The 13,630-nt window shown below is 40.0% G+C and overlaps 1 protein-coding gene across 3 annotated transcripts in view; it reads left to right on the top strand.

Moving 5' to 3' along the window:
• Nucleotides 1–13,303, top strand: part of LOC103035875 (synaptopodin-2-like) — a 37,007-nt gene extending 23,704 nt beyond the window's left edge. For 2 of the 3 annotated variants that reach the window (XM_049482704.1, XM_049482705.1), the window contains exon 4: nt 2,325–6,275. In XM_049482704.1, the coding sequence (XP_049338661.1) occupies nt 2,325–6,196 (3,872 nt within the window). In that variant the 3' untranslated portion in view covers nt 6,197–6,275. Of the gene's footprint in view, nt 1–2,324; nt 6,276–12,652 lie in introns of those variants that run through there. The other variant, XM_049482706.1, reaches the window with a different exon arrangement.
• The last annotated feature ends 327 nt before the right edge of the window (nt 13,304–13,630 follow it).

The following is a 13,630-nucleotide window of genomic DNA, read 5'->3' as shown; positions in this document are numbered from 1 at the left end:
CTAAAACTGTACAAGCAATGCAATTTACTGTTATGGACTTTTGTTATGGATTTGCATTTTTAAGATTAAGATTGTATGTATTGAATAATATTAAAACTGATTCATTCAAAGACTCTGTCAAAGAGTCTGAGGTACTGTCTGAGCGCATGGTGTTGTTGGGGAGGGGGGCTTATAGGGTGGCATGGTGAGGATAAGAATAAAACATGGGTATGCTCCTGCTGCCTGTAGGAGAGGCGTTTGACAGACACCAGCATGTGGGACACTGGTGCGTTACCTGATCCTTTAAAACTGGCCATCTTAGCAGCGCTGAAAAGGGAAGTGTTCTGTTCTCATCTGCAGCTATCCCCATCTTGAGATTGTCACCATGCATATCATGAATGTATGACAGAATGGTTTCAGATGTTCATTTGCTTTCCATTACTTTACTATCACATTGTATTTAAGGGGTTTGCAGAGTTTTACAAAGTTGACAGTGTTAGAAACCTGTGGATTTATATATAAGGGCTTTGGTTTCTCATGAATCGGCTTCAAAATGTTATATATTTATTTCTACTTAATAAAAGATATACTTTTCAGCATAGTTTTCTCTTTTAGCTGATTTATATTATATTTTATGCAATATTATATTTTTTATTTAAATTATATTTTATATTATATTATTATTTTTAATTTTCTTGTTGTTACATGTCTGCTTCTTATTCTTTCAACCCCAGTCATGATCTCTTGACACACTTTCACAGCTGCGAATGGCTTGTCTTAATAGCATGTATATAAGACAGTTATTCAAGAGGATATTACCCATGGGTCAGTTATTGAGGTAATTGAAGCTTACTGAGATGGCAACCTTCTGTCTGCTTGTGGAATTAATTGATGGTGCAGTAAAGGATAGGGATGGACGGTGCAGTTTAAGCACCCATGGTCAATTTTTTTTTCAGTGGAGAATAATAAACTTTACACCTCTGTATCAAACATAAAATGCAATAACAGTAAATTCTAATGCACAGTTACTCTGTTTTTTGTAACATATAACTAAAATTAAATTTCAAATCCATTGGTGTGTCCTGTGCAAATGTTTGGGCACCTTACAGATTCGGGACTAAGAAATCTAATATTTTATAGCACAGTTTGTTTAAGAACTATTTCCACATTTTTTCTCTGATGTTTAAGTTTGGACAAGACTTTCCCCTTGTCTACAGCACATCGGAATATTGCTCTGCTCTCTTAGCCAAACTTTCATTCAGTTTCCCAAGAGTCAAATGATTGAGATTTTGACATACACCAAGGCATTTCTTTTATAGATTTTTATGTTGACTTCCACAGTTCCCCTGAACTGCTGCTTCTTAATAACAGTTTGCAATGTAGTCTTCTTGCCCTGCCTTGTTGGCACTAATTACTTTCAGTTTTTAATTCCAGCACATGGGTAAAGTATCTGAAGCTAGGGGCTCCAAGTGGTCCAGCCAGCTAAGCGCTGCCACTATGATCAGGAGCTTTGAATCCTGCCAGTTTGAATCCTCAGGGCTACCGGAGCCCTGAGAGCACACAATGGGCCTTGCTCTCTCTGGGTGGGTTTCCTCCAAGCGTGTTGGCTACTCGGTAATGCTACACCAGCAGCAGTTTGATGTTCACATGTATCGGAGGAGGCATGTGCTAATCTTCACCCTCCAGGTGTTGGAGCATCAGTAGTGATAAAAATGAGTCCTAATGAGTTGTTTGAGTAATTGGCCGAGTAAATTGGGAACAAAATGGGAAACAAATTAGAAATAAAATTTTAAAAAAGTATCTGAAGTTTCTGAAGCTTTAAAATTAGATTTGGCTAACAGCTCCTAATTACAACTAGTCGCAGGCCTCAGACCCAAAATAGTTGCCCAAATAGTTCCACTGGCCAAAAACATGCAAGCTGCATTTAAAACAGTGCTCTATAGACTGCCCTATTCAAAGCGAACAAAGTGATGTATTATGGGTATTTCACGTCTACTATGATACATCATTTGTGCACTATATAGTTTGGTGCATTGTAGGATTGTTATAAAAAGTAGTGCACTATAGTGAATAGTTTTAGAAAATAACTATGTTATAGAATTTGCTAAAAAAAAAATTGTTTTATGTTTGATATGCTTTGATACTTCTTAGCTATTTGAACAGATAAACAAAATGGGTATATATAATGGTTTCTATAATTATTAAGCCATATGAGTGTAAAATATATTTAGTCAGTAAGCCATTTTTCTTTAGTTTATAGCATTTCTACTATACTATACCTGCTCACCAACATCAATACCCTCCCTGTGACTCTAACTCCTCAAACCTTTCTTTCCATTTTCAAGGGCTCCGGCGGAGTGAGAGCCTGTCTGAGAAGCAGGTGAAAGAGGCCAAGTCTAAATGTAAGCGCATTGCTCTTCTCCTCACTGCTGCTGCCCCCAACCCCAATAATAAGGGGGTGTTGATGTTCAAGAAGCATAGACAGAGGGCCAAGCAGTACACACTCGTTAGCTACGGAACTGGAGAGAACGAACCAGAGTTCCAGGACGAGGAGGACGAAGACGACGACAACAAGGAGACGCATGCTGTTGAATTTACAGTTCTAGCCACAAGTGAAACTGAACTTGATGAGGATTTCTTCACAAATCCCCCAGGCCACAAAAGCATTGTGACCTTTGACTGGGACACTGGACTACTGGAGATCGAGCGCAAGCTTCAAAACCCAGAAGATATGAATGCACTTCCTGAAACGAAAGGTAAAGGAGCCCTGATGTTTGCCCAGCGCAAACAACGTATGGATGAAATTGCAGCTGAACACGAAGAGTTGAGAAATAAGGGAATCCCGGTCGAAGGAATTCAGGAGGCTGAGAAGCGTTATCAACAGGTGGAACAACACTCTTACATCCAGGCTACTGACAGCCAGAATTACATGGATGTAAACATGCACCACCAACAGCAGCAGCAGCAGCAGTACCAGCAATACCAAGAACAATATTATCAGCAGCAGCAACAGCAGCAACAATATCAAGAATACCAGCAGCAGTTGCAGTATCAGCAACAGCATTACCAGCAACAGCAAGAGTACCAGGAACAGCATTATCAGCAACAGCAAGAGTACCAACAACAGCAGCAGTACCATCAGTCTCAACAGTATCACCAATCTCAAGAGTATCAACAGCAGCAGCAAGTGCAACAGTATGCGCAACATATGAATGGTATGTCCAGCCAAACCAATGCAATGCAGTCATCAGTCATGAATAGAAGTGCCAAGCCATTCTCTGTGCAGAATCAGGCAGCGGCTCCATTTACCCCACCATCTAGTCAGGAGCAACCCTGCTATTCAGCTGGACAGGGTGAACAAATTGCTTCGCGCGATGAGAGAATATCTGTACCAGCGATCAAGACAGGGATCTTGCAAGATACCAGATGGAAGAACAAAGCTAAGCCAATGTTCACTTTCAAAGAGTCTCCAAAAGTTTCCCCGAATCCAGAGCTGTTAAATCTCCTTAACAGGGGTGACAGGAAGGCAGGCTTTGAGTCTGGTCCAGAGGAGGATTACCTAAGTTTGGGGGCAGAAGCCTGCAACTTTTTGCAGTCCCCTAAAGTGAAGCACAAAATCCCACCACCAGTCGCTCCCAAGCCACACATAAACCCTGCCTCTCCACCATGGTCACCACAACCAGAAATCCCAAGCCAGCAGTTCCCTCAGCATGCTGAAAATAACGTCCCAGCAACTGCTGAGGCTCTTGGGCCTGAAGCCGACACTGCCCCTGAAATGGAGTCCTCGGCCATACCACAGCAAGAACCCTCCCCCACACCTGCCCCTGAACTACAGGAAGCTCTCCATAACCCCCCTTCACAGGAACAGCAAGAAGAAGTTGATACATGGAGTGCACCTGAACAACAAATGCAACCAGATCAGCAAAAAGAGCCCTGGAATGAAAATCAACCCCAGCAGCACATGAACAACCATCACCCTGTCCAACCATCACCTCCAGTACAAGCAAAGCCAGAGCCACCTGTAAGCTCTTGGGGTCCATCTTCAACTCAGGCCCCACAGCAGCCCCCTGTTAGTGCTTGGGGTACACCTGAGGTTCAGTCGCAATCTATTGCACAGACTCAACCGCACATGCAGCTACCTTGGGTAACACAACCACAAGCCCTTCCAAAAGTGCAACAGTCATCATCTGTTCATACTCAGTCGCAACTCCAACCTCCTTGGGTGACACAGAGTCCACCCCAACCCCATCCTCAAGCCCATCCTCAAGCTCATCCTCAAGCTCATCCTCAAGCTCAACCTCAAGCTCATCCTCAAGCTCCACCTCAAGCTCATCCTCAAGCCCAAGCTCAACCTCAAGCCCAGCCTCAACCTCAAATTAATTCTTGGGCCTCAGTTCCAACTCAGTCTCCACCTCAGCCTCCATGGGCTCAATCCCAAGCGCCAACACAGCCACCTATTGGTGCTTGGTCTCAAGATTTAAATCAGACCCAAGTTCAGCCCCCCTGGATGCCACAACAACAGGAATCCCAGCCAGTACCACCTTGGGCAGCCCCTCAACAACAAGTCCAGCCCCCATGGGCCCAAACCCAGGGTCAGTCACAGCCGCAACCACCCTGGGCATCTCAGGCTCCACAGCAAACTCTACCACAGCCACCTGCAAATGCTTGGACCCAACCTCAGAGTCCAGTACAAGCCCAGCCTCCATGGGTTCAGCAGGCTCAACCACCAACGCAGCCACCAGCACAGATGCAGCAACCCCAGGGTCCTTGGGCCTCAGGACCTAACCAGTCACAACCACCACCACAATGGTCTCAACAGCCTCAAGATCATCCGCAGCAAACGATGAACTCATGGGCACCAGAACAGAACCAAGTACAGCCACCTTGGACTCAGCCACAGCACCCAGCTCAGGCACAGCCACCATGGGTTCATCAACCTCAGCATGAGCAACCACCACAGTCTCAGAATCAAACTGGTTTGAGTACTTGGGCACCACGTCCTCAGCAAGGTCCAGTCAGTAACACAGCACCTGCTGAACCTCAAAAGCTTCCTCCATCAGCCAAACCATGGAGTCCACCTCAGACCACTCAGCCACGCCCCCTACAGAGAATGGGCTCATACACAATTGGAACAAAGGTACCATCCCCCACTCCAACAAGCAGGACAATTTCCCCCACTGGAATGGGTTCAGCGTTCGAGATGCCAGCCCTGCGAGGGAAGGGAGCTGAACTTTTTGCTAAAAGGCAGTCCAGAATGGAGAAGTATGTGGTGGATGCTGAAACAGTGCAAGCAAACAAGGCAAGACCTTCTTCACCTTCACCTTCTTTGCCAACCACTTGGAAATATTCGCCTAATTGCCGTGCTCCTCCACCATTGGCGTACAACCCACTTCAGTGTCCCACATATCCACCAGGTGCTATCAAACAACCTCCCTCTTCTAGCCCTTCTATAAAGAACAAAAATAAGAACAAAGAGAAAGAAAAACCTGCCCCAAAACCCCTTCATGTTCTGGATGTCATGAAGCATCAGCCTTACCAGTTAGATTCCTCTCTTTTTACTTATGGGCCAGCAGCAGAGAAACTTGCTGCAGAAAGGGAGGCGGCTGAAAAGCTTGAGGCTCAGAGAGTGGCTGAAGCCCAGGCTCAAGCCCAGGCTCAAGCTCAAGCACAGGCTCAAGCACAGGCTCAGGCTCAAGCTTATATGCAAGTTGCTGGTCTGCCAAACCAAAACCAGCATTTGCAATATGATCAAGCTGTCCCCTATGGTTTCATACCACAGCATCCCGATCCATCCCAACACCCCTATGGTATGCCTGGTCCCTCACCTTCTATACAAGATGGCCCTTATCACCATGCTCCTCCTAACAGCTATCAGCCTCCCCCTAATGCTTATCAACAAGGTCCTTATCAACAAATGTATAATCCCCAGCATCCTTACCAACAGCCTCCTTCAAATATGTACCAGCAAGCCCCAAGTCCCCCTTACCAGCAGCCCCCTCCATATCAAACCAACCCAAATCCAACCTATCCAGCTGCACCAGCACCAAGCTATCAACCAGCTTCTAATTCTTATGTGGCACCTACGTTCCCAGTAGCACCAAGAGCAGATTCTGCTTCAGGAAACAATATCCTTAATGCTCCGAAACCTAAGTTCTCTGCCAAAAAAAGTGCTGCACAGGTTTGGAAGCCTAGTGCTGTTGAAAATGCTGACAAATAATGTATAGCTAGGATTGAAAGCTGTATATAAGAAGTTTGACAAATTTGCAGAAAATACATCATATATACACAATTATATATTATATATATATATATATATATATATATATATATATATATATATTATATATTTTTCACAGAATTTTCACTTCCTGCCAACAGAGAAATTAAAAACAGAGAGTTTACTCAGTGTTTGACAACCTCTGTATATTTAAAATGATTTGTGTTGTTTTACAATATAACATTGCACATGTATCACACAAATTAGACGTCTAATCTTAATTAGACTCAATTTAAATGAGTGTACCTCAAACAGGTAATATGAGATGGCCTGAATGCAATGTTTGTCCATCCGATAGTGGAAGAGGATTGTAGAAAAGTGAATGTTTGATCAAGGAGGGAAAATAAATACTAGGTCAAAGAAAGATTGTTCAGTTGAGTAAGTATACCTTCCTTACTGCTGAATGCTCTAGTGTGGAAGCCCATTTCTGCAAGATGCTAAGTTAAAATAATGAGATAGTTAGTCATAATTATAAGATACTAAGTCATAATTACGAGATGCTAAGTTAAAATTACGAGATTCAGTCAGTCAGTCATTATTATGAGATCATATGAGTCATTGTAATTATGATATGTAATTGTAATAGTAATTATATAGTCCGTCATATATATTACATACTAAGTCATTATTATGAGATAATCCCACCACTTAATATCTCAAAACTATGACTAAGTATATCATAATTATGACTTATTATCTCATAATTATGACTTAGTATCTTGTAAATGTGGAGGACCCTTATTTTTACTTTTATTTTTTATGTGAAGGAAATGGGCTTTTATACTGTAGACATGACTTTGTAAGACAGAAAACAGTTTTTGCCTGTAGAGTTTGAGTTATTGTTGTACAGTATCTCAGTGGTTTAAGTGAAATATGTAAGTATGAATGTATTAAAACATTTGACTGAGCCAAAGTTTGAAAACAGATGCAGTGCAGTCCTGGCCATTTTATATATTTAAATGTCTATTTTTATTAAATACACTGAATATATATTTTATATATTCATATATTTATTACACCCCTAACTAATTTTAATAGGGAGCTAAAGTTAGCTAGCTGTTTGCTAGCTTCTTGTTTAAAATGGTCCGTTCCACCTTAAATGCAGCAGCCTCGATAAGTGCTGTTGAACCATTTAAGGTGGAACAGGAAATTTAGTTAGCTATCTAGATAGTGATACATGCTACTAGCGATTTTTTATGCTTGTTATGACAAAAAGAGACATAAAACATTGAAACTACATTAATTATTGAAGTAAATGTATTGGTTAATATCATTTAAAGCAAAGGAAATACTACCTTTGTAGTTTTGGTCGCTTGTGGAGCCATCTTGCTGTGATTCTGATAACATGAAGAGGTAGGGGCAAGAGGTGAAATAGGACTGGGCCATATATCTGGGTCTTTCAATATCCATTGTAACAATAACAGAAAGTGGAGTGTTTCATATCATTAAAAGTCTTTTGTAGATATTGTGTCAGACATATGCATTCAGACATCAGGTGAGGCAGGAAGACAGGGTTTCCTTGTACAACTTTTAAACTCTCATGCTCATGTTTCGTTTTTTTTTTTCAGTTAAAATTCACACAGCATAATTTCCTGCTTCACGCTTTTTATTTTATTTCTGTGTTTCTACATTTAGCTCTGTTATTTTTGTTTTTGTGACAAATTTGTTTTCAATTGCTGATATAAGTAAAAAATATAATTATTTTGTCCTTCTTGTAAAGTGACATTTTTTAAAGCAAATTTAGAAAACATTCATTATGACTGTTTTGTAATTTGCTAGCTTTTTTTCAGTCATTGTCATCATCATGTTCTATTTTTCTTCTTTTGTGATTTTCCTTCATAGTGCACTTTCTGTAAGATTTGCTACAGTGCTATTAAAAAGACTCTCTGTCCTTCTGTTTTGGATTTCTTTGGTTCATATTTGGTTGCATGCAACTGCTGCTTTCACCCTGCCTTGCATCAGCTCATTACGTTCACATTCTTTTTACGTTTTATTTATACAAAGAACAACACTGTCATTCCAATGAATAGAACTGAATAAGCAAGTCACACCAATACATTAACCATGGTACATTAACCATAGCAGTGGTCCACCATAGAACTTCATGAGATAAAGCTTTTTTTTAAATGCCCACGTAGTGTGATGGGTAAGTAGCAACTAGTGTCCGTGCCCTGATTTGCAGGGAGCAGATTATTAAAATGAAGGTTCTAAAAGTGGCTATGGGTTGCATCATGCAGTTGAGGAGTGCAAAGGCGTGTAATTTGTAAAATATGGAAGTGATATGAGTGAAGGCCCTCTGCTGGGGCAGGCTGGGGTTATTTTTGGAAGAATATGATATCTCAGCCCATGACCTGAAAGAGAGGAGGGCACTCATGTAGCACCTGTCTCTTGATCTCATTTAGATTTATCCAGACTTTTTAGTGCAGAAGTGAGAATCATTACGTTTTCATTGAGAGTGGAGCATGTAGTTATTATGAGTTCTATTACTTTATGATCAATTTTAATTATTAAGAAGTTTTATTTAGAAAACAAATAATGTGTAGAAATGTAAACTAACCCATTCATAATTTTTATATATGGCAGTATATAGGTGTTATTTATATGGAATATATTAGAATATTTATACATAACACACCGTATATCTGTCACACAATGAACTATATGTGATCTATTATGTATTCCAACTTATTTGAAATCAGCCATTTATAACAAATTTATAACACTGATTTTACAGAATATTAAAGAAAACACATCTCTATGTATATACTAATTAGTCATTTATATTATATTATAATTAAATGTTTACCATGAATATGCATGTACGGTATGTGTGCATTATAAAGCAGGATTAATTCATTTAAAAAAAAAATATATATATATATATATATATATATATATATATATATATATATATATATATATATATTATTTTACAGTGTGGACCAATAGAAAACTACGTACTACGTACTTCTTTAAACTACGGACAACATTCCTCCCAAATTCCAAATTAAAATGTTGTCATTTAGAGCATTTATTTGCAGAAAATGAGAAATGGCTGAAATAACAAAAAAGATGCAGAGCTTTCAGACCTCAAGTAATGCAAAGAAAACAGGTTCATATTCATAAAGATTTAAGAGTTCAGAAATCAATATTTGGTGGAATAAACCTAATTTTTAATCACAGTTTTTATGCATCTTGGCATGTTCTCCTCCACCAGTCTTACACACTGCTTTTGGATTTATGCCGCTCCTGGTTTTCAATTTGGTAAAATCAAAAAAACTCTTAATTTTTAAGTGGTCTCTTATTTTGTTCCAGAGCTGTGTGTGCATATAAGTAATAAGACTTTTGGTTTTGCTTGCAGCAGATATCACCTGTCCATTGGTGTGGCTGATCATTAAATGAGTAAACGCCTGAAGGATTATATTGGTTTTGTAGGTCGTTAACAGATAAATGAAAGCTGTTGTAGTGAATCACTGCTGTTGCTGAAAGAGCTGACCAAGCACTGACCATTAAAGCAGCAGTGACTCATGTTGGTAAAGAAAAAAATATATATATACAAACTGTATTTCCACCGTTTTAACAGCAGGTGTCAGCACAGTCTTCTCTGCTGCAGCTTTTGCTATTCTCTGCTGAACACAGTTCTGTATGTGGCAGCATGGCTGTGGTTCTCTAATCACACTTTCTAGTGGAACTCTTATAGAAAAGAGAGTTACGGAAAGCAGATAATGTCATCCACACTGAAGGTCAGGCCACTTCCATTAAACAGGACTAAATGTGGATTACTCAGGAGGACCCTCTTCATAAGCTAATTGTTCAGAGAAATCACAGGGGGCAGGCTAAGTGGTGTGCTGACACATCCTGTATCAATGGCCACTTGATGTAACCCCTGCTCTTTAGCTCGACCTGCAGGTGGCCGGCGCTGGCTGACTGACTTCTTGGAGTTTAATCTGTTTTGACTTTGAGACTTTCATGCGCTCAAGTAACAAAAAGTAGTGCTTAGAAGTTCTCATGATCCACCTGTCCTTGCAAACAACATTCCAGTGAATGAAACATGGCCTAACTTGCATTAATAGTAACAACGTTAAACAAAGAAACTGTGTAACACAGCGAAACTGTGTTCTCAAAGCTTCAAGATATCACAACAGTTTTCCCACAGATCACTTATTCCCTCATTTCATCAGATGTTACTTTAAAAGTTTCAAAATGCACACTAAAAATATATAGTTTTCAAAAATTGCTTTCATTTTACATTAGTAGGCCATCTTACCATATCCAACTAATAGTTGTCATGGTTGGATTGGGAATGCCCACAATTGTACAAGTTGTTTAACTTGTGAGGTGGTATCTTGTGAGTGAGACTCACAAAGTTGTGTCTGATGTTGTTCAGACATTTAACATTCCTCAATCCACAGTATCACGTGTGTACTGAAAATACATAGGACAGTGTGTAATGATGATCTTCACTGGCAGCATCTGGCTCGGATTTTCCTTGCAATCAGACAAGTGACTCCACATGCATATCTTTAGCTTCCATAATTCATGGGATACAATAGGAGTCAGTTCATCAGGTTTGAAAACCCCAGTTCATCAGTTCATGCCTGTTCATCACATATAATCGTATTATTTTTACAGTGTGGGTAAGTCAGTTCTTGTGATTATTTGGCTTGGTATGGCTACTGCGCTTGCACAGATCTCCACATCCAGGAGGGGCTTCCACACTTCCATTTTATTTTAAATTGTCTGTTTAATTGTTGCATGCTATTTTTGCCAAATCAAATCATATATATTTTGCAAATGTGTAAGTTATTACTTTGAGATTGTCTACAAAATAATTATTTATCCAATGCTATTTAAGAATCTCGTGTTTTACATCAGAACTTTTCATTGGATGGTTCTTCAGAAAACCAAATGAGATGGCCCCGCTGAAAAATACAGTTCTGGGCCAATCTTTGCTGGTAGCTGGTTTTAAAGCTGGTGTCTAAGTTTTTGGCAGTGCAGGAGGTTGAAAATCTGGTCAGCCAGGTAAAAGGATACTTTTTACTTGTAAATTAACCAGCGTATTAACCAGTGTATGCTGCTTTTTATTTTGGCCAAGCTAGCCTATCTGGCCGACCAATCCTGTGTGTTTATGCTAGTTTATACTGGTTTGTTTCGTTTGATCAGGTTGATCATAATTGTAGACTAGCAAAACCATCAAACTCAAACTTACCTTCGGAATCTTGAGCTGGTCATCAAGAAATGTGGGATCCTTTTAAAATGTAAAGGCCTTTTATATAATGTGAAGATTCCAGTAATTCATTTTAAATTAGTTAATTTCTGATGTTATTCGTATTAGCTAACAATAATATTCATTAAAATGAGACATACTCTTATAAGTAAAGGTACTAAAAACATAATGTTTCTCCAATAGAACAGGCCGTTTAGTGGATTAAAAAAGTAAAAAAGACAGTCTGCCCTTCTAAAAAAGTCCACTTAGGTACAGAATTTAATTTGTCAGAGATTTTTTGCTTTATCTATAAAAGGGTCTTCATACTGATTAATCTTTTTTTATCTTAATCTGGTTCTTTTAATGACATCACACCAAAAACTATTTGTGGCACATGATAATGCAACATTTGAGGATTTAGAGACCTCTCTGGTGAGAGCAGGCACAAAAAATGAGCGTTGTGGTGTCGCAGACATGTTAATTAATGAGGAAACCAACCACTTACTGAAATATGACTTGGAAGATCTCATAATGCTCAAGGATAAAGTCCCGCCCTTAAACAAAATGAGCCAACCAGATTACAATTTACACTGTGAGAGAAGGGGATGGGGACAGCGTGCTAGTGTGAAAGCCCCTCCTGAATGTGGTGATCTGCGCAAATGCAGTAGCAATACCAAGCCAAATAATCACGTGAACCGACTTACCTCTTTTTAGAGTGAATAAATCTGGTGGGTTTATCATGCACTCTATCATGCTCTCTTCTATCCAATTCTGCATTTCTTTCTCAGATGATGACAGACTTTGTCATTCTGATACCTCCATGTATGCAGTAGCTTTGTATCAGTGCAATTAGCAGTGCCAAAGTTGGTAACCATTGGAAGCTGCTGAAAAGACAGCTTTCACAGGAAGCCCAACAGGAAACAATGTCAGGACTTACCAGACCATATATAATATAAATATATATAATATAAAATATATATTTTCAATTCAAGGATTGCTGCTTTGAAGAGAGTAGTTACCTCAAATTAGTTCCAATAACAGTGAGTCTATATTAAATTTACTACTGAAACAAATATAATTTAGGAATTAGTGTCATTATTTAAAACTTAATGAAATACTCTTGTTATTTCAGCTACTGTTTGTCCTGTTTTTTTCTTTCTTCATAAAAGTTTCATTATTGTTTTTTTCAGGCACTTGGAAGAAGCTCGTCTCTATCTCCGCCTGTTAGACTGTCCCCACTGGGCATCAATTCAAGGTCTGCATCTGTTTCCCCATCGCCGAGACCTTCATCCCACGCGACTTACACCTCTCAATCCAGAGAGAGGCAGGTCTTCCGATTAGAAAAGGGCCGCAAGCCTCCGACTCCATGGGAGGCTGCATCTCGCCACCCACTGGGCCTGGTGGACGAGGCCTTTGCTTTCCAGGACATGCAACAGTCCATCGCTTCTAGTCTGCGCTCCGCAGCTCAGCGTAAGCTGCTCCCTGAACCTCCAGCAGACTGGAAAGCCAAGGTTTCCTATGAGCCTCCAGCAAAGAGCCAGGGCTGGAGTGCCAGTCGCTCACCTCTGTCTTTTCTTTCCCCAACAAAAAGCACAGCATCTGCCCCGGCTGCTCCAGCACCATATGGATCACCGTTGAGACGGCCTCAGCCACCCAGGTCCATGACTGAGGCTAATCTTGGTGCGTCTCTGGCCGGTCCAGAGAACAAGAGGTTTCTGGGACAGTCTAGCTTTAAGAGCACATATAGCTACACCTGGAAACGTTAGATGTATGAGTAGTTTGAGATGAGATGTTTAAAGGTTTGGCCTACAAAGGTGAAGTTAGAATACAGCAGGTTCGAAAAGGTTTGAAAGGTTTCTTGGGTAATAATAAGCCAATGATTATGTGAATATGGTAGAGCAGTTTGAGGGGTCAACCAACAGTCAGTCCAAGGTGAAAGGCTAAAAGTGTGAGTGCAAATGAGAAGGTTTTGAATGTTTTTGTTGAGATGGGCAGATTTTATTAAAATGATTTTCAGCTTAACATATTGAAACCATAGCTTTGAGTCATTAACAACAAACAGTATTTTTCCTGTAATCTAAAAAAGGCAGAAGAAAACATAAAACACACTTATATTGGGAGCTAAAGGCAGAATCATGGAAGTCACAGGAGATGTGGGATGTCTGTAA

The sequence above is a fragment of the Astyanax mexicanus genome, chromosome 8 (assembly GCF_023375975.1).
Source record: "Astyanax mexicanus isolate ESR-SI-001 chromosome 8, AstMex3_surface, whole genome shotgun sequence".
NCBI classification, from domain to species: domain Eukaryota; kingdom Metazoa; phylum Chordata; class Actinopteri; order Characiformes; family Acestrorhamphidae; genus Astyanax; species Astyanax mexicanus.
The sequence above is the reverse complement of the archived record's forward strand: the minus strand, read 5'-3'. Positions and strand labels throughout refer to the sequence as shown.